This window comes from Phaenicophaeus curvirostris, chromosome 15 (assembly GCF_032191515.1).
Source record: "Phaenicophaeus curvirostris isolate KB17595 chromosome 15, BPBGC_Pcur_1.0, whole genome shotgun sequence".
Lineage (NCBI taxonomy): Eukaryota > Metazoa > Chordata > Aves > Cuculiformes > Cuculidae > Phaenicophaeus > Phaenicophaeus curvirostris.
The window spans coordinates 4631966-4656093 of record NC_091406.1 but is presented as its reverse complement, the minus strand read 5'-3'; the positions used below and the strand labels follow the sequence as shown (position 1 = coordinate 4656093).

The window sequence follows — 24128 nt, the reverse complement described above, 5'->3', positions numbered from 1 at the left end:
GAGTTAAACAAAACGTGCATTTAAGTAGACCCAGGCCTTATACAATCACTCAAGGTTTCAGCTGAGACTAGGGAAGCTCTATACAGACATAACAGTCTCACTACCTGGAAAATCAGGATCTTGGCAAGAATAAAAACAATCACAAGGCAAAAGAAAGGCAAGAAATAGGGTTTTGAGAACACAAAGAGCAGGCGCTGAGGAACCGTAGTTAAGAGTGGGTGAAACTACAAAGGTACTTCTCCTGTCCCTGAATGCTGTGGTTTGATTCCTATTGAAGGACTTTCAGTGCTGGAGTGCGTTTGTTCCCTGCAAGTCTGAAAGTTGGACTGGATTTAGAGCAGAAGCCTGTTCTTTCCCCACCACGGGCTGTTTCAGGGGCCAGCAGCAGAATAACAGCATGTGCTGGCAAACTGGAGAAAAGCCTTTCTTGTAATTAACTGACTGACTTGTAAACACTAACAGTAGAATTAACTATGCAACTTTTAGAGTTCACTAAGATTTATTTTGCTTTCCAATGCTTGCCATAGCTCTTCTTGCAAGCTGTTTTTCTCCAATGATCCAGTAAAGATCGTAAAGGCAAAAGGCCAGTACATGTATGATGAGAATGGAAGAAAATACCTGGACTGCATAAACAACGTTGCTCACGGTAAGTTAAAAGTCAGGTTATTTGATACTTTGTTTTCCTAAGCAGAATATGGAACAAGCAGTACTTGCATCAGGGCAAGGGCTGTTTAATTGGAAAGACCAAAGAAACATCTCTTAAGCCTACAGTGTGGGAAATTACAGCTTGCGTTTGAATCTGTGTGCAGGAATGTGCTTTCCAGACACGCTTCCTGTTCTGTCTTCCTAGGAATGAATATACCTAACTGTAAGACTAACAAATGGCTTGACAGTTAGTTGGATTTATAGGAGCTACTGCTAAGGGTACAGTCACAGGACCACTGCTCAGCGTGGCACCCTGGGCGTGTATTACGGAGTAGCTGCTGGTTTCCTTCACTATTTGACTGCTCTCTAACCAGTCAGTGCTGCCACTACTCCCCTAGCAGGGCCACTGATCATTTCACAGCAAATGAACATACCCAAACCCCTAAGTTATTTGAATGTCTACATTAGACACATTGTTCTAGCAATTTCCAGTATTTACTACAAACTATAAAGTACAGCAACAGGCAGTTCCAAACTTTGAGCAAAAAAGGAAGTTTTCAGTATGCCTTGAAAGCTTTCACTTAAATTGTCTTCTGCCAACAGTGTCATTACTGCCTCACTGACTAAATGCAATCATCAGTGATGGCAACTCTATACACAGACAAATCTAAGGGTTAAGCCAGCACGTTTTTGTTAGCAAACACCATATGTAACATGGAAGAACTCTCATACCACTCTCCACATTCTCTTGCAGTTGGACACTGTCACCCTGACATAGTAAAAGCAGCCCATGAACAAAACCAATTGTTAAATACAAATTCTCGTTATCTTCATGACAACTTGGTTGACTATGCAGAGAGGCTTTCAAAAACACTACCTGAGAAGTTATGCATCTTTTATTTTCTGAATTCAGGGTAAGTGAGGTGTATTAGAAACTGTGTTTTCACTAGTTCTATACAGACAAGTAAAATTATCAACAGCAGATCTGGTGTGGATGACTAGATAGCAACAAAAAAAACCCAACAGTGTTTGTGAGTGTGGCTGTTAAAGAAACTACGGTCTTTTTAGACCTTAAGCAACTCTAAAGTTCATATTTAGCAAGCTCTCCATCAGGAAAAACAAAGCTAGCTCCTTATTTAAGAGAGGATCTGTTCTGTTTATAAGGCCTGGGAATACAGCAAGTTAATGTAAATATTTACTGTATTAGTTTATTAGTTTCTGGTCTGACTTGTCTTCTGAACTGAGAATTGCTCCTCTTAGCTAAATTAAATGCAACAATGTATATTTCTGCTCAGGGCAGCTGAAAAAAAAAAAAAAAAAGAACTATTTCCAAAGTAGTTTCTGTACTCCAGCTTTTTAAGATGGATGCTAGTCTGGTGAACAGTCCTACTTAATGAGTGCTGATTATTAAGGGATCTGTGAGTAGATCCTTTCTCTGCAGACACAAACAGCATTGCAAGGGAGGTCAGAATTTCAAAACTGAGACAGACACAATGAAACACTTATCAATCTTTTCAATTGTAGGTCTGAAGCTAATGATCTTGCCCTCAGATTGGCACGACAGTACACAAAACATGAGGATGTTATAGTTTTAGACCAGTAAGTATATTGGCAATTTTATCTTCTGTGGGGTACAAGGCTGTTTCGATCTGTGGTCAGAGCATCTCTGAAAGCCTGTTGTAGTAGAAAGAATGCAGCCAGGGGGCTGAGGGAAGGAATTTTTACCCTTTGTTCAGTATTTGTGAGATCAGCCCAGAAAACCATGTCCAGGCTGGGCTCTCCAGTACCCAACAGACATTAACATGCTGAAAGGAGCCAGCAGTGGCCCTGCCACGGTGGGTAGGGAGACAGAAAAGGCTAGGAAAATTGGGTTCGTTCAACTGTAAAGAGGCAGCTAAAGGGAGATCTTACTGGAATTTGATGGGAAGGAGCACAAAAGACGGAGCCAGCCCTGCAGATGTATGGGGACAGGAAATAGAAGACAACAGATCTAAGCTGAAATGCGAGGAATTCTGATAAGACATAGGGAAAAAAACTCTTTTACAACAAAGGTGGTCAAATATTAGAGCAGGATGCCCAGAAACTCCATCATTGGAGGATATTCAGAAGTGGCTAGACACATCCATCCTTTCCAGTTGTTCTGCAATCCTGCTCATAACTTATATTCCTGTTATTCCGGTCACTGGCTCTGACAAACCAGCAACAAGGTTCCTCTGTGTCCTCTCCATTCACATGTGCAAAAGAATCCCAATACTAAGCTGACAGAAATTTCAGAGTTTTTCTCAGCTGAAATGGGGCTGTATCCCCACCAGGCGGCAGAGCCTAGCTACTCTTTAGCTATCAGTAATGCTAATCCTCAAGAACTCTTGATACTGAAGAAATTACTGTTTAGTTCTACTAATTGTTTTTTAAGTGCTTACCATGGACATCTGACATCCTTGATTGACATAAGCCCGTATAAATTCAGGAGTCTAGAAGGACAAAAGGAATGGGTCCATGTGGTATGTACTTCAGCCTGTAACTATCAACTACTTGTCAATTTAATGAAGGCTTATCTACTATATACTGATAACAGGGTACTGTTCCTTTGCATAGGCTCCCGTTCCAGACACATACAGAGGACTTTATAGAGAAGACCACAAAGATCCAGTAACAGCCTATGCTAATGAAGTGAAAAACATTATTGAGCAAGCACATAACAGAGGCAGAAAGGTAAAAAACCATTTCCTCACTCATTTGTCTTGCCTTACAAAATAAGCATGACTGACTGTCAACACCATTCAGGATTACTGAAGCTAAGTGGTATGGACTTGTCAAAAAGCAAAGACTGCATCATCTTTGAACCAACTAATGACAAAGAGCTAACAACTAATTGCTAACAACTTTCTGTAATGGGTTCAAAACATTACATGTCCCATGTGTTTCAGATTGCTGCATTTTTTGTTGAATCTCTGCCAAGTGTGGGTGGTCAAATCATTCCACCAGCAGGCTATTTTCAGAAGGTTGCAGAGTAAGTGGTCATTTATTACCTTAACTTTTCAAATTTAACATGCTTGCTAAAGAGAAATGATTTCTCTGCCTGCTGTAGTATATAGCTTGATAGGCAGGAAAGGGCCTCTGCCTTCACATTAGGGTGTAGATGTTGTATGACACAGACTTGCTTTTAAGCAGCTGATCTAGAATATGGGCCTCTGTTTGCTTCCTGGAAGTTTGCAAAGTAATGCTTTTCTGCATGTTCTTAAGCAGTAAATACTATGTTCCATTTCCTCTTTAAAGGCAATAAAATCTGTTACATTACAGGCATGTGCACAAAGCAGGAGGTGTGTTTATTGCTGATGAAATTCAAGTTGGCTTTGGCAGGGTTGGCAAGCACTTTTGGGCATTCCAGCTTCAAGGAGAAGATTTTATACCTGATATTGTCACAATGGGAAAGCCAATAGGAAATGGGCACCCCCTTGCCTGTGTAGCAACAACAAAAGAAATTGCAGGAGCATTTGCAGACACAGGAGTAGAGTATTTCAACACAGTAAGTAGAAAGTCAACCAAACTCCTTCTCTACTGGGATCAAAGTATTAAAATTAGATAATCATGCAATGTTTTATTAATCTTTATCACCCATGCAGTTACTCTTTATATTGTTGGCACATTTCTAGTGTGTTACTTTATTTACTGGCTCCATGTGATAGAAATGGCAACATGCTCTTAGTATCACTGACACTACATCTCCAGTGACAAGGTGGTATCTTTCTTGCCTGTGTGTGTTCTTTTTCTGAACTCAGTTTGGAGGGAACCCCGTTTCATGTGCCATTGGATTAGCTGTGTTAGATGTGATAGAGAAGGAACACCTTCAGGCTCATGCCATGGAAGTAGGAAACTTCTTGATGAAGCTACTCAATGAGCAGAAAATCAAGCATCCCATCATTGGTGATGTCAGGTATCAGTGCCCAATTTACATTTTTAGCTGCTTTTTGTTTGTTTCAGTCAAATAACTCCATCTCAGTTGGATTGTTTGAAGGAGTTCATTAAATCTGTATTTTCAGCAAAAATCAACAGCCTGCTGCACATTTGATAAGCTCCAGTTTGCTTTAATCTAAAGCCTGACATTTTTCCACTCTAGGCTAGTACTGCTTTATTGATTTATTAGTTGCTAAAGGCACTCACTTTCCTGTTTGAACTCTTACTTCAAGTGCACAAAGAACAGAATTGATGAGCTAGATGGAAAGCATGTTTAACATGAGGTCCTATGCTGGCATTCTGAGCAGATAAAAGTTTGTACTATATTACTACTTACTTCTTAAGAGCAGCAATACGTTCTCTATCACCAGCCCAACATCAGGTAATTCTTACACAGTAAGAGTTTTTCACTCACAGCTCCTTCTTCTGACAGACTTGACTATTTTTATTTCTTTTAAAGGGGTTCTGGCTTATTCATTGGAGTGGACTTAATCAAGGATCAAGCAGAAAGGACCCCAGCCACTGCAGAAGCAGAGTATCTAGTCACAAGGTACATGCGACAATCATTCGTGAGGTACTGAATGCAAGGCAGGCAAAGTAACCTTGCCACTCAATAGTTGATACAGGCAACCAGCAGAAAGAAACCAGTCAGTGCAGAAAAGCATCCTCAGGGCAGCCTGCATGATGCCTGTAAGTTATTCTGAACTAAATGCAAAGGTAAACATAACTTTGTTACTGCTCTTTCCAGACTTAAGGAAGAATATATTCTACTCAGTACAGATGGGCCAGGAAGAAATGTACTTAAATTCAAGCCCCCACTATGCTTCAATATGGAGGATGCAAAATTTGTTGTGGACACAATTGACAAGCTTCTAACAGGTACAGATCCAAACTGCCTTAGAGGGGGTTGGCTGCTGGGACTACCCTAAAAGTCAGTGCCAAGCCACATAGCTTGCTTTTCAGAAGTGCTGAAATACAGCCAAGATGAGAGATGCTGAGTACATAAAAGAATTAGTCTTAGTCAATGCAAGTTTAACCTTTACTTCTAAGTTATTCCATTTAAAAGTTGACTAACTATTTAGTCTACAGATGCATGTGCCTTTTAAAATCACTGCTCTGGAAGGGGCTGAAGCATTTACCTATCTAAACAAGGAGGACTGGTAAAAGCTGTCCAAATTTCATTCTTTACAGCTAAAACACGTGCATTTGCCACTTTAGCTTTCTACACAAGTCTAAAACTTGTCTCAAAGTCTTAAATCTACTTACTGTTACTTATTCTCTCTGCAGACATGGAAAAAGAATAAATGAAGCAACAGAAAACATCCACTTGTTCCACCTAAGCAGGTATTTATTAATATTAATTTTTTACTATTTAAAAGCCAAGGGTCCTAAACCTAACTTCACTAGCAGTAGAGCCAGGACCAAGTTCCCTCAGAGATGCTTTTACTTGAAATTAGTTTGCAGGAATTTCTGGCAGTCTAGAAGCAGGGACCAGACTTGTGCATATCTGGCATTTGCAGGTATTTTTGATCAGTCTGACTTCTTGTGACACTGTATGTGTTCATTTACAAGCTAGGGCCAACATGTCCCAGAAATGCCTACCACTAGAGCAGGCTGTGCTTGCCTAGGAAGCTTTAAGAGTGATAGGGTTTAACCTTTGGCATTCACCTCAAGACAAAAACATAGCTCTTCTGCTAGCTGCTCAGTGCCTTAGGTCCACAGACAACTACTTCTCAGCAAGTCAACCCCTTAACTGCCTTTAAGGACAGGAGCACTGTACAGTCTGCATGCCACCATCTGCAAACCTCCACTTATGCCAACAACTTTATGAAGAGCTCTAAACAGTACTTTTACTACTATAGCTCCTGTTTTATGGAACATTTGACTTCTGAAATAGCATTGCCTTCTGTTCTCCTGAGAATCTGACTACTTCACAAGTTCACTTCAGGTTCATGGTCATTATCTCAGGCTTAAGCACCAAATTGCCCCTATATACTCAGTTTGTGGGCATCAGTAAGACTGAATCCTGTTAAGTCTTCCATGCCTTAAATCTTACAATCTGTTGAGGTTCCTCTATAGCCTAGAGAGAACATCTAACTGCAATTCGTTCTGCCACACACTCCATGTACACTTACAGTTGAACCCCTTACTAACAGCCCCCCCTTTGATGCACTTCATATTTCAACCTACTCTGACCAAAACACAACCTGGTGATCTTTAACCAAGTGCCCAGTAAAACTCTTTAAGTGCCTGGACCAGAACATACCTAACAGGACCACTGCAAAGCAATGCAATCATTGGTGGCCTGAAACACCATACCAGATTCACCATGCTACGTCCCTGAGCTAATAAACATGCTTTTCACTCCATGCAATATTAGTATAGAAGGCATGAGAAAAATGTTAATAGTTTATTTAGCAAGTTAATGGAAAGACATACAGCTGTTTGTACTACATATTGAAAACAGATTACTCAGTGCCAGTTTAACTTGGAGGCCTAATAATTTCATGTTTGTCTGCAATCTAAACTAAGCAATAAAAATTCCTTTATTTTCTACAAGAAACCAAGAACGCAAAAAGCTCTTACCAAGTACAGGGCTAGTATGACACAATGTAAGCAAAAATAAGGCAATGACAGTTTCCTTTCAACGAAGTTTTTACAAAAAAAACCACCACTGTTTTCTTTCCACAGGTTTCAAACAATGTTCAGGATCTCCTACAAAGAAACATGACTACTATAGTAATGTATATTTAATCTTCATCTTAGCATGCCTTAGACCAGATAAGTTACCTTTGATTCTGTTATTTTCAGTTATCTTGCAATTAGTAAAAGCTTTCAGAGAAATAAATTTTACAAGAGCTTACTTCAACTCTGGCAGAAGTGTAGAATTGGCTTTTATTTAAAACAGTGTATCCAAAACTGATTATAAAGGAACATATTTCTAGTAGCTACTATAAACTAGATTTTACATTAATGCTCTTCCAGGTTGTGACTTTTCAAAAATTAAGATGACTGAGTTATTTTATACCTACTGCTACATATGCAAACTCAATTCCAGCTGCCAGTAGACACAGTCCTGCAGCCAGTTTCATAACAAGGTCCCTAGAAGCACACTATCCAAACAATGGTCTCAGTGACCACCTTAAGTCAAAAAACTTCATTCTCAAATTCTTCACATAAAATGCATGAGCAACAGACAGGTAAGGGCCATGGTTCCCAAACCAGTTCTCATGAAATATTCTGTCCTCAAGACATATCCAGGTAAGATGCAAATTAAGAGCGCATTACCACATAGGCAACAGCTCTGCATCCAGCCTTACTTTCACCACACAATTACATGTTCTTTGTATCACAAACTTTTCATGCAAACAAAGGGAAAGCCAGCTCTGCATTCTAGTTTCAGTATCCTTAATTTCTGCTTAAGGTCACATCACCTGTCAAAGTAAGAATCACCTGAGAACCTACTTCCAAATAGCACCAATGTTAACAGCCTGCTGACAAACTACTGCTAACACCAGCCAGAAATACTGCACCAGTACAGTCCGGATACTACGCAAATTCCCACTGGGGGGGAGGGGCAAACTGTTAGAAAAATATTCTGCTACCCCTTGGTTCATAAAAAAGTAAAAGGATGCAATAGAACAAAGCATTTCCATTTTACATCTTGAGACAGTAATACTTTCAAATACTGTACTCATGTTTCAGTGGTCTGCAATTTTTTAGCATGCAAGTTTAGCATTAGGTTACATACTTCCGCTGTAACGTTGTCAACTCATTTAATATCAGCTGCATTTTGTATACAAGACTTCCATTTATCTTGAGTCTTAAGACTTACAACCGCACAGCAAGTTCTTCTTTTCAAGGACAGTCAGCAGGGAGCAGCATATTATAGTCCCTGCAGGAATAGCTGCATCTCTTGTTAAAAAAGGGAAAAGGTCCTTAGTAACATCTATGTCTTGTCTTTGATTCCATTTCTGATTCCCCTTTGCTTCAAATAGAACTTGTTACAAGAAACATTTTAGCAGATTCTAGCTTTAAAAGAAATGTAAAAATCAAATTAACAATTGCAACACAGATCAGAAGTTTCCTTTTGCAGTAGCACTTGCTATTAATTGCCAAATCTGAGACCAGGACCATTCTGCAGCAAGACAGGCAAATCACACGATAGTCACTGCCTTTAGTGGTAAACTAGTCAAAAAAGAGCATATTTTTAGCTGGTCACTAGAGAAAAATCTGCCTCTGTAGAGGCAGCTTTGTTGTTTTCCCTCCCACAACCTTAGTGGAAGTTTTTAGCCTTTTCCGACACATAAAAAGGCTGCAAAAATTCAGACTTTGCATCAGTAATTTAATGTCTAACCTGTCTTTCAAGGCAGGTACACATAGCATTAAAACCTTGTACAAAAGTCTCAGGCTTGAAAAAGTGAAAGACAAAGGAAGTGCAGTGAGCTTCCTGCACACTCCTCTTGGCTTCCTCTTGCAACACTGTCTGGACTCCCAAGCCCTACTGAACCCTACACCTCTGCCTCCTCCTAGCAGAGCCCTACAAAGCAGACACTAATACAGTTACACTGAGCCTGTACTCATCTCCAACATGAGCCCCACCAGCACAGCCTCAAAAGCAGCTGGGGCTTTCCACCTGAGTCCGCTTCCACAACCTCGAGGCAGAAGTGACTGCAGTTTTTAGCTGCCACTTAACTGCAAGCACTGACAACTACCAATACTGCTTTCTAATTTTAAGATCAAAAACATTGCCACAACTTTTCATCTATCAAAGTATTGCCATGAACTAAGTTCTGGGAACAGTATACTTGCGTTTTACTAATACATAAGCTGAAGAATGGCACAAGACACTAGATTACGCCTTTTTTATTTCAAAAGCTAGGATAGCTTCAATATCCATGTCATGGTGAATCAGAACACATGTAAAATACCTTACAATACATTAGATTCCAAAAAGGTACCAAAAAGTACAGTAAAATTAACACTTCCATTACAGGAAATGTATGACACAAAAACAATACAAAATAAAAAGGTGGAAAGTGACACTGGTTCCCTAAGATGCATCTCATTCTGTACAACTGGAGTAATGCAGAGTCCATAGTTAACTCCAAGAGGCAGTCCCTAGATGCAGAGCTGCAGCTTTAAGCAGACCCTCAAAATCAGTTTCAGTTTAACCTATTAATAAAATCATTAATTAATATCTTCAGCAAGGCTGAAATTTACACACCACACTGTCTAGACAACTAGTTATCTGAAGTATTAAACATGTAAAACGTTTCCAGGGAGCTCTTCCAAGTAAGATGCACGTTTAACAGGCCATAGAAATTTATTGTAAAGTTAAATTTGGTACAGAACTGAAATATCCATCTACAGCATCGTGTACAAAACCTATGCAGTCATTTTCCAAAAGAGACCATGCCACCGCATACCTGAATAAGTTTGATCAATATGGCTTGTAGTTATTCTGATGACCACCACGTCTCGGTGTCTTCCCATAATTTGCACTGCCTTGACCTATGAACAAGAGAACAAATGCATTAAACTGCTAATTAGTTACGCTTGCTTATACCCAATACAGTTCTCTTTACTTACTGTAATCATAGCCTGGTCCATATCCATAATACCCATATCCTGAATAATCATAGCCTCCATAGCCACCATAACCTTGCTGATAGCCGTATCCTTGATTCCCATAACCCTGGTTCCAGTAATTGCCATAACCTTGATTCCAATTTTGACTTTGAGCTATAGAAGGGAAAACCATCCACAAAATCCCGTTTTAGTACACACAACTTATTTAGAATGTGTCCATACTAAAGTAGTGCGTGTGGTACTTACCGCCGCCTCTTCCACCTCTGCCTCTTCCTCCATAGCTACCTCTTCCTCCGCCACTACTGAACTGTTGCTGCTGGTATACTTCTTTTGGCTGCGCTACCTTAATCTCGCACTGGAAATTAAAAACAAGGTAGAGTGTGTATGGGTCCTGCTATAAGATAGCAACCTAACCACCCAGAAAAGCCAGAGGTTACTCTGGAAGCAAAGAGGATATGCATGCTGTGCTCCATCATGCACCCAGGTCTAATGCAGATCCAAACCAACCCAATTTATTGTGCCACCTGGGCAAGGTAAGTCACTTTTGGCCACTAAAAGCAAGCCACTGCTTTGGGAGTATTTTATGTTGCTTATACTCTACCACCAACTTCCCCATGGAAAAGGAAGGTTAGCCACAATTGGCCATAGAAAGCAGCCCACTGCTTTCATAGCTTTTTAATACTGCCCATCATCTACCATAGATGAGATGCTGAGGCCACCTCAGGACAGCAACTGCTCCTGCAGGAGCCATGAGGCTGCCCTCTACCCTGGCACAACCTCAACAGATGAGGCTGTTGCTATTCAACCACCTTACCTAAGCTGCACTGAATGAATAAGGCTGAGAAATGCATGGAAACAAGTTTTCCTGGCAGCCTTCAAACATCCTCTATACACCAAGCATACATGTTTGACCATAAAGTACATTTATCAACACTAGAAATCATCTCTTATCAAATGCTAACAGCTAAAACCAACCAAAACTGACATTCCAAGGCAGGTTCTCAAGCTGCAGTTCAAGTTGCCAGTCAGCTTCCTAGTTACTGAATCTGTGCCTAGTCTGAGATGAAAGCTACTGCTTCGTGAAAGAACAACTCCCTGGAATAGCAGTACCTGAGCAGGGTACTTCACAGAGGAGCTTTAAGGTAACCCCCTCTATTATGACTACAACACAACCAAGCCATAGTTACTAAATACACAGATGACTTCTCAGCTCCTTTTGCACAAAAGCACTTATCTCTCCTGAAAATAAACTTCACTACTAACTACAGTGTCTTGACAACTACCAGTGCATTAGGTTTGACAAAGTTCATGCTGTGCTGTCAATGCCAGCCTTTAACCAAGTGCAATCTAAGTCACTGTCACTCTTTATGACCAGATCTAATAGGGCTCTGAAGTTGCTTATGATCAATGCTGGCCATGAAGCAATAGAAGAGGGACACATCCAGCCAGCACACATCATTTGCCTCCAGTTCTCTTCTCAATAGCTTATGACATCTCTATTAGCTATTCCCAAGGATAAGCACTGTCAACTGTTCAGAGCATCTCATTATCACTTTTACAGTAGTTCATGTAACCAGCTGACCAGTTACAAGTTGCCATGAGCGTACATTGACTCTCTGCATCCTTGTATTGAGTTTGTGTGACAAGGTTTTGGTAGAAGAGAGGGCTGCAGGGCAGCTTCTGAGCAAAACACCAGAAGTTGTCCCCATGTCAGACAGCCAGTCCCAGCCAGCTGCTTACAAAGTTAGTCTGTAAGCCTTGCATTTATGCAAGTGCTCTATGCTGAAAGTGTATCACTTGAAATGGCATCTATTGGCAGACCAATACACAAGTTTTTCCACATATTAATGAATGCAATTAGATACTTTACATCTAAAATCCCCTAGAACATAAGTATTAAAGCCACAAGTACTGGCAAAGAAACTTGGTAGCCTCTGCAACTGAGCTGATGGCAAAGACTGTGGTAACTTGGAAGCTGTCCTTATTGTAATTTGGGTCCCTTGAAATCAGAGGTCTACAAAAGATTATAGATGTCATGGTATCATACTTCATAGTTTGGACAAACATTTATAATTCAAAGTTTCTACCTTGCTTCCACTGACGTTATGGAATTTCTTCTCCAAAACCTTCTTCACTGGATCTTCTTCCTTGAAAGTGATGAACACAAACCCCCTCCTTTTGTTGGTCTTTGGATCCATTGGAAGTTCAATTGCTTCAATCTAGAAGACACAGAATACTTTTTTCAGACTGGTATTTTAGCAGAACAGTTAAGTGCATGGCATTTGGGATAGTAAAACTGAAAGTATGTTTCCTATCTGTGCATATTATGCAACTCCAAAGTCACAATATTCTTTCTAAACAAACACTGGCTTTCAGACCAGTTTTTACAATTCTTAAAAAGAAGTCTAACATCAGATAAAATGGTTTGAGTTAAACACAAGAGTATCTATCAATGGAAGCATCTACTGCAGTTTATGCCTGCCTTGCTTTCAGTATGGGGAACCTCTGCATCATTTACAGATGACAATACACCTGAAGTGAAATTAATTTGCAGATGATTAATAAACTAGAGCAACTGGAGAGTATGTTCCAGTGTTTACTAAGGAAACATTACACACCTCTCCAAACTCTCCAAAGTATTCCCTGATTTTCTCTTCTGTGGCTTCTGGGTTTAGTCCACCAACAAATATTTTCTTCACTGGATCCTTTTTCATTGCCATGGCCTTCTTGGGGTCAATTAGTCGTCCATCTAGCCTGTGTTCTTTCTGTTCCAGAACCTGAAAGACAGTTTGATATGGTTAACTCGAGCCAAAAAAGGTTCACCTAGAACTTCAGAATCTGAAATATGAAGCTTAAATGCACCTTTTCAACACTCCCAGGTTCTTTAAAGAGAATGAATCCAAAGCCTCTGGATCTTCCTGTGTTAGGATCCATCTTTATCGTACAGTCGGTTACCTCACCAAATTTGGTGAAGTAATCTTTCAAGTCTTTTTTGCTTGTATCCCAACTGAGGCCACCAACAAACATCTTCCTGAAATTTTAAAGAGAGAAGCTATTTAGGTTCAGGAAACACTTAGAGCAGCACATGCAGCAAGATGCTCACAGTAGTACTCAGCAGCACTGTCAGAAACAACCAACTTTGAAGTTAAACGCTTCTGCATCTTGTCAAAAGCTGGTGGCACCACAAGAATGCACATGGGTGGGTTCTCCTCACCATCCCATGTTTTTGAGGGAATGACACAATGCCCCCTGGAGCTCATTATAGGCTACATGAAACGTAAAAAAAACCCTAATATTCCTCACCAGTAACTTACATGATTTTAACAGTATTCTGTTATTTGCAACAAAGCAGTACTGATTATCAAGTACCTCCAACTCAGTACCACCTAGGACCATTCCTACTGCTTTGAAAGCACTCAGGATAGAACAAAGCAGCAAAAGTAAAATACTCTAGCTCTTGTAGGATTTGGACAAAGAGCCATTTGTCCTAAGAACTATCTGCAAAATTTAGAAAAGGTATCTAGGACATCAAAGAACAGTCACATACAGCAGATCAGACTTTGGACCTGCCTTAACTACTGCATCATGCGCTTGTTCCTGCTCGGTTACTGAATCCAGTTTTATCTTCATCAGTACCCCAGGAGTATTTTCACTACTAGTCTATGTTTTTATGAAGTGACAATACAGTACTTCCCTGCCCACTTTCCCACACAAAACATCCTCTGAAGCCTCTCAAAGAAATAAATACCAGTGAGAAGCAATACAGAAGTGAAGCTAATAAACCTTATATCAGTCAACAAGGCACTCTTTAAATACCTCACTTCAAATGAAAACATTAATAACAGGGCTGTATTTTTTATTTTCAGAGTTTCCAAGGTAACAAATTAAGCTTTTAAAAGCATTCAAGTCTTATCTAACCACAGACTAAAGCAGTTTAAGTTGTCTGTTTGGAGACAACCTAGATTTGGCATTAAGAAGTATCAGCACTTTAGAAACTGGACTGTGTTTAAGTAAAATTGGCTTTGGGTGTTTATGTGTAACTTTGATTCGCTAAAACTAGCATCCATTTATGTTCAAAAGGCAACATAAAACACATCTGTATATGCTATGGTTTTGTTGTCTTTTCCCTTAAGCTGGATGAAACCATATCATTCATGGGCTAAACCCTTATTTTTTCAGATCAAGCTGTGCACTCTTAACTGACAAGTGTAGCACACTGCACAGTGTCTGAGTAAAGACTGTCTGCCACTACAAACTCTTATAGAAAAGGCCTTACAAAGTTTACCAAGCCTTTCAATAGCAGGTGAAAAAAAAGGGAACTTCATGGGTTCCTCCTCATCACAACAGCTTACTGACCAAACATGACTGCTGTAATTGGTACAGATTGGCCATGGTTTTCCATTGCATACCCTGCCATCATTGACTACACTTACAGAATGATGAAGAGTATTTCAATGGTTGAGGGATGACAGGAATTTGTCTGGAGGCAGCTTTAGCCATTTTATGCCATCGGGTTGGGCTGTGATACACAAAGACGTGGCCACATGCTTAATTCACCTCTTACCACAGCAGTAGATAAGACACTTTAATTCAGTCCTTTTGTTTTGTAATTGGAATGGGTGCTACCTACATAAACAACAATACACAGCCTTTGAAATTAAGACCAAATTCGTAGTCTTTGACTTTGCCTTCAGAGGCCACAGAAACTGGACAATTGCACTTTTAACATGGAGCCTTTTTGCCTCCTGCTAATGTGCAGTTAAATCAAAGCTGGTTTCAGCTCGTAACAAAATACTCTGTCAGCACCCTGAACTCTGCCTTGGACAGCTCTTGTTTTAGCACAGCACTAAGTTTTCCATATAGGTCAATCCCTCTAAATAACTGTTTTTCTTCTAAGTTCCACTGCACACGGATTTTGAGGTTGAAACTTGTCACCTCCTATACGAGGAAGGGAAAAAGAACTGCCCGTTCTTCAGGGCAGAATACCAAGTAAGTAAACAAAATTTGCACATAGCTAAAAGACCTGGTTCTCAATCCTTCCACTGTCATGAGAAGGTACATCCGGCCCGAGCTTATAGGAAACTTGTGCAAGTCTTGCTTCTGCCCTTACAGCCAAGATCTATTACGCTACTGTGGCTTCAGCTCTGTTCAACCTGAGGGATGTGACCCTCTGCTTCAGGGCTCACGGATAACAAAGGGAGCTCCAATTAAGCACATGGGGTAGCCTGAACAACAAAGACCCTCTCGAGAAAGACGGTGTAATGTTCATGAACGTATATTGATAAACATACTAAGTATAACAAGAAAGAAATAGCTCTTTGTACACAAGGATGCCACTACCAAAACACAGCAAAACTACACCGACTCCTGCAGAAATCGCTCCTAAGAGAAGCTGGTTTCTGACAATGCCGCACGGGAGTACACCAAAAATCGCCATTACCGGTTAAAACACATCGCACGTTGCTTTAATCAGGACGGCCTTCCTCCACCCTCTCCCAAAATACTCGCTTTACCCCGACGAGCTCGCAAAGCCAGGATTATTTTTTTCATACGCGTTATATAAAACGCGTTCGCGTTCACCCCGACGCCGGTGGCGACCGCTCACGCAATCTCCCAGCAAAGTTTACTCCAGCCCACATCCCTTGCGAGAAAAACAACTCCTTCCTTTCGTTAGGGACGAGGAAAAAACGCGGGACGCGAGGCGAGGTAAATCCCCTTCCATTTTACGGCGTCAGACGGCAACAAACGCCCTCGGCGCCCCTCCCCCAGCCGCCACATGGCGCCAACAAAGGCAGCTCCAGAACAAAGGAAGCGCTGGGGCTGCAGGCCCGGCCGCCCCGGGGCCGGTAGGGTGGGGGGAAGGCAGCCCGAGGCGCTTACCCCGCGTCCTCCTCGTTCTTGCTGGCGTTGATCTGGTCGCCTTCGGCTCCGTTCTGGCTGGCGGCCGTGCCCGCTGTGGCCGCCGCTGGCCCGGCTCCCCCCGCCGCCGCCGTGCCCGCCGCGGCCGCCGCCGCCGCCGGAGCCCCGCCGCTCTCGGGCGGCTGCTGCTGCTGCTGCTCCCCGGCGCTCTCGGCCGCCTCGTGCCCGTTCTGGGCCGGCGCCAACTGCTGCTCCGTTTCGGACATGCTGCCCGCGACGAGAGGCGCCTGCGAGAGAGAGAAAAAGAGGCCGATGGGGCGGGTGAGCGAGGCGGCTCCCGCGCCCGCCGGGCCGGTCTGATCCGGTCCGAGCCCGCCCCTCCCCCCGCCCGCCTTTTCCGCCATCCCGCTCGTACTCACTTTGAAACCCGCTCCCAATAAAATCCGGGCCGGCCGGAATCGGATTAAAAACCCGCGTCGCGCGCCGGAGCTGGCACCCCCTCCCCGCGGCTGCTCCGCTCGGGCCCCGCCGCCACCTCCTGCACCCCCCGAGACACGTACGCTCCGGCCCGCGGCCCTCACGCGTGGCCGCTTATATAGCGCCGGAGCCGCTGCCGCACGGCAATAAGGCGCCTTCTGATTGGTCAGCGCCGCCTGTCGCTCAAGCCGTTCGGCGCTTTCCATTGGCTCTTCTTGCCGCGAGGGGGCGGGGGTCGGGTGAAGGGCGGGGTCACGTGAGGGGGCGGGGCCAGGCGGATGGCGGCCGGCGGGAGCCGCGGGGAGGCCGGGTTGGGCCTAGCGCCTCTGGGCTGGGCGCTGACCGCACACGCGGTGCCGGTGTCGGTACCGGTACCCGCTCCCTCTCCCGCTGGGAACGTCACCGTGACGGGGAGCGATCCCCGCGCCCGCCTGAGCGTGCAGGGCCCGGGGGCCGCGCGGGCCTTACTTCCAGCGACGCGCCGGTGTGCCCCGAGGCGAGGCGTGCGCGCAGGCAGTGGCTCCAGTGCCACAGGGTTTGCTTCGTGGTTCCAGCTCTGCGGGTTTGGCTGGCGAGAGGGCCAGGATGCGTTGTTTTCAATGGAAACTTTGCTTTGGGTATTACATAACCCTGCGAGCAGGAGCCCCGAGCGTGTGCCTAGGCCTGAGCTCCCTGTGCCCAAGCTATGTCAGCCTTGTTGGCGAAGTTGAGCATAAAAAGTGCAGCAGACGGCTCCTTGTAAGCATACTTCGAATTCTTGTACCCTGTGCTGTTCTGAACACCCAGTTTATCCACATAAGTTTGGCTTTCGGATAGGCAGACGAAGCTTAGTGCCACAAGTTAAAATAAAAAATAAAGTTAAGGCCTTTGCTTGTGGGCAAAAAGTAACAACTATTACCTAACTTTCTGTACTAATGAGTGCACATGTTGTTGCTTGTACCACCTTCTGCCAAATATCTCCTCTGGCTCCACTTGCCTATCTTACAATTACAATATTACAATTCAGAGAGAGTGTAGGCAGCTACCTTTAAATAAAAATTGTTGCTATTAAATAATCTGGTCTAGGATGTTCTTCAGCAATCTGGTTGCAGAGCACTTTTTATCCTCTACAGGATTCAGTTTCTGAGGTAGTAACCTGGTAAAACAGGGAACGTTAGGCTTGGTTCTGTAAGCTTTGTAGCAGTACAACAAGCAGAGCGTTAAAGGTGAACATAGAATAACATTAAAGATGAACATGAAATAGCAACAGCGTGGTACGTTGAGGGCAAGGGCCTGATCCATCTTTTCTTTTTTGATTCAGGTTGTAAGCCAGACCTCTTAAGGGGAAAAGGAAAAAAAAAGGAGATGGTGCTTAGTGTTGGGAGATCATATGAAAAATAGCCTCTCAGTAGAGCCAAGAATCTCAAGCCACTCTTTTGCTTTGGTGCAGGTGATACTTGCCACAAGCATCCCTTTAATGGGTCCAAGATGAGATTTCTCTTTTAATATCCATATCCACATGCGGCAAGACCACATTATATTTTCATATATAGTTTCTGGATTTTAAATCCTCAGCCATAGTGACTATTTGCTTTTGTAACTCTCCTCAGCCTCTCACGTTATTGCTGCTTATAAATGGAAAAGCCTTAAAGCGATCTAAAAATAAGCGCCCAACACAATCAGTTTCACAATTATGCGAGCATAGTGGAATATGTGTGATTTGTCAGCCGGGTGCCCTATCTGTGAAGGAGATTAATTTGTGAGTATTCTGCCACACTTCCAGCCCAAGCTACAATAGCTCACTTTATCTTTAGAGATGTTATCTCCACCTAGGCTGCTGATAGGGGAGGTTAGTCATGGACAAGCCGCTCTTTAGGCTAAAGTTAGTGAAACAACATTATGTGAGGTCAGGTCTAGTAAAGAGGGTACAAAGAACACCTGACCAGCATGCTTGAAAATTGCAATGTCCACGGGTCAGGTTTTATATCTTGTCTGATAAAGATATTCATCTTAAGAGAATATATTCATTTAAATTGGTTTTCTTGTGATAAGCCTTAAATAAAATGATTGAAGCAAAGAAATTTTTCATAAGATACTCTTTATCCTGATTCATTCCATCTCAGAGGAACTTAGCTACATCCAGCAAGAGAACTTCTTTTGATTTTTTTAGGCAGCTCTGACTTAGGTAGTAAACCCATCTGATCTGCACCAAAAAAAAAAAAAAGTATGGTTTGTGATTAAAACCAACTAAGCCACAGTCTGTCAGCTGACTGCATTCATTTATACAGTGCCATTAGCCTGCTTGAGTTGGGAAATACCATGGCAAACACCATGCCTTTGCTGAAGACACTACAGGTGACTAAGGCCAAACTGGTGTTTGCAGGTTGATCTAACTGGGATGGCTGAAATGGTAAATGCTACCACCCTTGTGCCCTGTCCTCCTTCTTATTGCCGTTTTTTAGGTATGCAGCTGACTACAGAAATACATCTGTGGTGAAGTCACAAGTTTATAGACCAGCACCTGAGAGCAAACTGAGATTGGCAGCAGTTTATATGAGCCTGTCGTGTAAGTTTAGCCTCAGCTGATGGATGTAACCTGAGCACTTTTGATGATATATTTATTCATTTCCTTACAAGATTCACTGCCCCAAACAGCTCCTTTGTATTTCAACAAGCCTTGCTAAGGACTTGAATGATTGTCATTTAATTTGGGCTTCTCTATACATTTCCCTTTTTGCTCTTTTCTCTTTTCCAGTTCTCTTGCTTTGCTGAACCTGTCTTGTCTCTCCTTTCATAGCCCTTGCACTGGTACTTTGGCACACATTACCCCTTTCCTTCTTAACGGTGCTTGCTTTATAGCTGTACTCTTTTCCAACTGCCCATTTCCCCTTGTCCGGTCCATCTCACTCCCATCTTGGCAATTCCAAACAGCAGTTCCCAGCTGCCAAGACTCTCTGTGATTCCCAGTTGTCCCTTTTACTAGCTGTTTGATGCCTTACAAGTCCCATATCTTACAGCAGGGTAACTCTGTGGTTGCAAGGCTCCATCCCGCCACAGGTAATTTGAAAGAATTCCTCTGGGTTGTGACTAGGGTTTTGGTCCTGCATTTCACTCCCCACTCACAGTCTGTGGTTAATCAAAGAAAAATACATATAAACCTTCTTGGGTGGTAATCATCCTTACATCACACATTTACTGCTGTCTGCCATTTTTTTAATCCTGTAATTGCTGTGGTTATTCATGGTGTTGACCGAAATTCAATTGTATTTTGTCTGCATATGGACTTCCTGACTTCCTGATTTTAGGCAAGTTTGCTTTTCTATCAAACTTGCTGTTTACTCCAAACTTTACTCTTGTTGTCTGTTCATACCAGTTTTGTGTCATAGCTGTCTTCATTTCCTCCTTCCCTTTCTTCTTTATCCTCCCTATATCCTTATTAGTTCCATTATGTTGATTTTTCCAGTTATCCTCTTCTAAAAAAAAGAGAACCAACATATCATTCACTGCCTTGAAATTGGTCATGTAATTTATCCCTTCCTTTCAGCCAATGCCTGTCTCATCTAAATTGATTGTAAGCATCTCAGGTCATAGACTGCCTACTATCCACAAAATACTGTACTAGGGGAAGCCGCTGTCTGAGTTAGTCTTTATGCACAGTATAAATAAATAAATTGAATAATAACAACTATACAAGTAATCTCATTAATTTTAATGGTAGGGCTGAAAATAAGTGCTCAAAATAAGAATGGCAAAAAGGATGCCTCATGCTACATGGAATTAAGATGAAGAGAACATGCATTTAAGAAGGCAATGACAAAATAGCTTCAAACAAAGCCTTATTTAACTAATTGCTTCTTGTAATTTGCCAAATAAAAGATTTTATTGGTTTATTCATACATTCATTTATTCATTGTGGATAGTATCACCCTGAATAATTATCTCTGAGCTTAGTGGCCTCAGGGATAATCCAAGCCAGTATTATGTTAAACATCATGTAGAACAATGAAAGAGCAAACGTGTGCAAGTGTTTCTGCTCCAAAAGGTTGGGTAAAAGCCTAGTATCTATCTGCAGTATCTACACACAAAGTATATATATATTTATTTGAAAGTGCAGTGGTGGAATTCAGTTGTACCAGCTGGCAGGAAACAGGAGATATCCTTTCACAGTGAAACAAAAGATATGTAGGACCAGATCAGTGTGTAAATGGGCTTGCAATTGAAGAGGAACAGTTTTGTGTGAGTTAGAGAAGACTCTTTGGAAAGATGTGGGGAACTAACATTGTTAAACTCAAGAACTAAGAAAATGGTGTTATGGAGCTTTCTGAATGCAAACAAATGACTTATTTGTTGAGGTCAGAGAAAAGGATGTCAACAATACCTGAGCTGAGGAAAGCTTGAACAAGATTCCCAGCTGTGTCAATAAATAACCAAGATCACATCTTGGTTGACATCTCCACAGCCCAAAACACACATTCCTGGCTGTAAGGTTCTACTCACTCCTTTGCACAGTTGGCTGTAAAATAACTGAGCAGAAAAGGGGCTGGTTTTCAGGCAGATGGTTTGTTTAACATGCTTATTACCAAGACTTTAAATTGCAATGGAGACACCTGAAGTTTGAAAGGAGACAGCAATGAGAGGCGATCATGTCTATATTTGCCCATGAGGATGCTAAACTATAAGCTAGATGGGAAGGAAGGACAGACAAGAACAGCACTCACCACCGCTCTGAAAAAGGCAAGAAACATGAGGTACGGGACTGACAATCCAAGCTGGAACAGCAACAGGTGTGAAACAATGCATGAGAATAATTGCAAAAGCTAAGACAGGACACTAACTATGCTAAGCGTGACCGAAGGCCGAAGAAGAGATTGGTTTAAGATGGGTTGAGAAGCTTTCAGGTGACAAGAAGAAGCAAAACCAAGTCTGAAGGGGGTTTAGGGTAGAACCGAACAAGAGATGTAAAAGTGTGATGAAAAGAGGCACTTCTACCAAAGGCTCGGGTTTTTTTTAATATGAAACGGACAAAGATTTCTGTGTGGGAGCAGGGGCCGGAGCAGACTGAATGACTAAAATTGTGAGCAAATGAAAGAGTGGGTGTGAGGAAGATCAGGAAATGAAATAGGGTGAGGTTAATAAGGCAAGTGACGGAGTTACAGAAGACGCGTAGATGATGTTTTTATTATAGCTACTTAGAGCCTTGTAGAAAGGGGAAGCATCAAGAGAGTGTTTTGCTAACTTTATACAGAAAATGGTGAGATAGCACGTAGACAAAGCAGAAAGGAAGGCTTGACAAGGGTTTGTCAGCAGCAATGCAAAGCTAAATTGGACTACAGGTGTGCAGATAAGCTGCAGAAGTGGAATTGCTTAGCTGTAAGGAGGCAAAAATGAAGGGGAGAGCAGGCTTGCAGGAGAGGAAGTTAGTTTGATCACAGCGTTTCCGTCAGAGACACTTTGCACTGCAAAAACAAGCATGGGTGAAGCAAGTGCTGAAGGTAAGCCAGTACTGTGGGTAGGTATGACAGTTTATCAAGAGAGACAGAAGAAAAAATACCAAGCCAGTGATGGATGAAAGTTGTACATGTGGAAAATGTACAGCTAGTAAATTACTACTAAAGCAAATACATTTTTCTGTGATTAACATCAAAATGAAAATTAAGCTAAAAGATGTGCAAGCTTCATTTTTAATCAGTGCAAGCAGCCAGTATTATTCCTTTAGCTTTTCTTCACTGTTATTTTCATAATTCTGTTTTTCTTTCCTTCTTTTTTTTTTTTAAAACAATTTATAAGACCTCAGCTTCTCCACCTTCTTGCAGTATTGGAGTACAAAGCTCTGAAACAATATTTTTCTTTAAAAAGTTACTTATCTGTTGTTGCTAGAACACAAATGCACCTGCAGCCGTGTCTTTCAGTGTCGTTATATTCCACACCAGCTAAAAATAAGTGAGCTAAGGCTTGTTAAACCGCTTAGCAGATAAGATACACCAGCAAAGCTATGCCCAGAGAAATATTCAGAACTGCAATGGTTCATTACATTGTAATAATAATTTTAGAATTTTTTTGTTTCTTTTCTTAAAACTGCATCCCAGAAGTTAGGGAAGGTGCTTCAGACTAGCCTTTTAGTTATCAGAAATACTTATTCAAGCACTATAAAGATAATATACATAAGATAATGATATTAAAATAGGGTTGTAAGGTCAGGTTTATGGAATCCAAAGCTTTAGAAGAAACCTTTGAGATTCTACTTATATGTCTGTGTTAGGAAATACAATGTTATTTTCTCTTAATATGTGGGGCCACTTTAAATTTGTAAGTCTGCATTATTAAACCTTCGTGGGAAGTGAAGCAGGAGGAAACCCCGGGTAATTGGCTGCAGCTCCGGATGCAGCCGCCCTCTCATTGGAGAGCGGTGGATTCTCCGAGGTACTAAAATTAGACAATCGCCGCCCTCCAGAAATGCTTCTGGAAACAGCGAGAAGAAGAAATTCTGACACAGACTGAGGGCCCGTGGCAGGGAGTGAAGTGCACAGGCACCGGCTTCCAGCAAACCTGCAGCCTATAGGGATGCACAGAAAGACGGGTTTTTTTTTCAACTGAAAAAACAACGCACACAATAAAGAAATTGCAATAAATTGATATTAGCAATGTTTTACATGACTATTAAATTCACTGTTTCTTACGTAATAATAATTCTGAAGTATTCATCCAGGCTGAGAAAGCCTTTGAACAGCAAAGTCTAAGCTAGGACTGCTTATTGACTTTGAAAAGAAACAACTCTCGCTGAATTATCTCTGAACTAAATCAAAAAGCCAGTTAACTCTTTTTACTAGCCTTTTTTTCCTTAAAAATAGAATATGTTTATCCATTATCTCTTTGTAGTTGCAGTGTTTACGATGTCTTTAAATTACATATTGGATGAAGTATCTCTGTTAAAGAAAAAAATGCTGCATGCCTCTATCAGTGAAGGAAAGCCTATATCTGAATAGCTTGGTCTTCCCCACTTGGAACCTTTATTTTTAGAAGTATGTGAATAAAAACCAACTTCAGTCTTCGTTTTTTAAACATATTTCAAACTGGCTGCAAAGAGGTGATTGCATAATTTTGTTCCTCGTTTCTGTGTTTAGGTTATTTACATTGCTCATGAAAAAGATTAAAGCAAAGTGGGTTTTTCTCACAATAAAACCAGCTTTTGCATTAAATTTGCTATTTCCTCTGCTAATCAGGGTACACAGTGTCAGCATCTATGACACTTGAAGCGTGTGTGGGTTTTGTCTTTTCTCCTTTGCATCTACTTTCTGCCTGATTTCATTAAAAAACGGAAGCCTGTACACTTGTGTTTTCTTGGGTACCTGTGATGACCTCAAGGACTCAAACACAATGGCCAATTTCAGCTGAATTCGACAGCAGGTTAGAAGTCTTAACAGCACCTTGAGTCACACAGTTTTTGAGAAATGGATAATAAGCGAGGCTGAGACCCAAAGGAGTGGAGCAGGGCTGCGGAGCGGGCTCGGCAGTTATCGGTGCCGTTGGCTGGTCCACACCCCGATAGCAGCTGGCCAGCTGGCAGGCGTTCAGCCCGCAGAGCCGGCCACAGCACGCACAGCCCTGCCCGCCGTAAACAGGGA

At 41.9% G+C, this 24128-nt stretch overlaps 2 protein-coding genes across 9 annotated transcripts in view; one reads left to right on the top strand and one right to left on the bottom strand.

Moving 5' to 3' along the window:
• HNRNPAB (heterogeneous nuclear ribonucleoprotein A/B) overlaps nt 1–24128 on the bottom strand; it is a 302005-nt gene that overhangs the window by 13320 nt on the left and 264557 nt on the right. For 2 of the 8 annotated variants that reach the window (XM_069868941.1, XM_069868938.1), the window contains exons 1-8: nt 16470–16626; nt 16072–16337; nt 13054–13222; nt 12810–12968; nt 12279–12410; nt 10438–10546; nt 10192–10344; nt 10029–10113 (exon numbers count right to left, since the gene is read on the bottom strand). In XM_069868941.1, the coding sequence (XP_069725042.1) occupies nt 10043–10113; nt 10192–10344; nt 10438–10546; nt 12279–12410; nt 12810–12968; nt 13054–13222; nt 16072–16316 (1038 nt within the window). In that variant the 5' untranslated portion in view covers nt 16317–16337; nt 16470–16626 and the 3' untranslated portion in view covers nt 10029–10042. Of the gene's footprint in view, nt 1–9450; nt 10114–10191; nt 10345–10437; nt 10547–12278; nt 12411–12809; nt 12969–13053; nt 13223–16071; nt 16338–16469; nt 16627–24128 lie in introns of those variants that run through there. The other 6 variants (XM_069868946.1, XM_069868943.1, XM_069868940.1 and 3 more) reach the window with 5 other exon arrangements.
• On the top strand, nt 514–7470 carry PHYKPL (5-phosphohydroxy-L-lysine phospho-lyase). The gene is made up of 12 exons (XM_069868937.1): nt 514–646; nt 1400–1559; nt 2170–2244; nt 3059–3146; nt 3241–3357; nt 3573–3655; nt 3946–4171; nt 4425–4579; nt 5060–5149; nt 5348–5478; nt 5887–5943; nt 7291–7470. Exons 1-11 carry the CDS (start codon nt 592–594, stop codon nt 5901–5903), a joined length of 1197 nt encoding a protein of 398 aa, XP_069725038.1. The 5' UTR covers nt 514–591; the 3' UTR covers nt 5904–5943; nt 7291–7470.

Excerpts from the sequence above, each read along its gene's own strand:
- PHYKPL (XM_069868937.1), top strand. The coding sequence starts at position 592 with ATGTATGATGAGAATGGAAGAAAATACCTGGACTGCATAAACAACGTT. Across the intron at positions 4,172-4,424 it reads GAGTAGAGTATTTCAACACA|TTTGGAGGGAACCCCGTTTC; the intron begins GTAAGTAGAAAG and ends TTCTGAACTCAG. Across the intron at positions 4,580-5,059 it reads CCCATCATTGGTGATGTCAG|GGGTTCTGGCTTATTCATTG; the intron begins GTATCAGTGCCC and ends TTTCTTTTAAAG.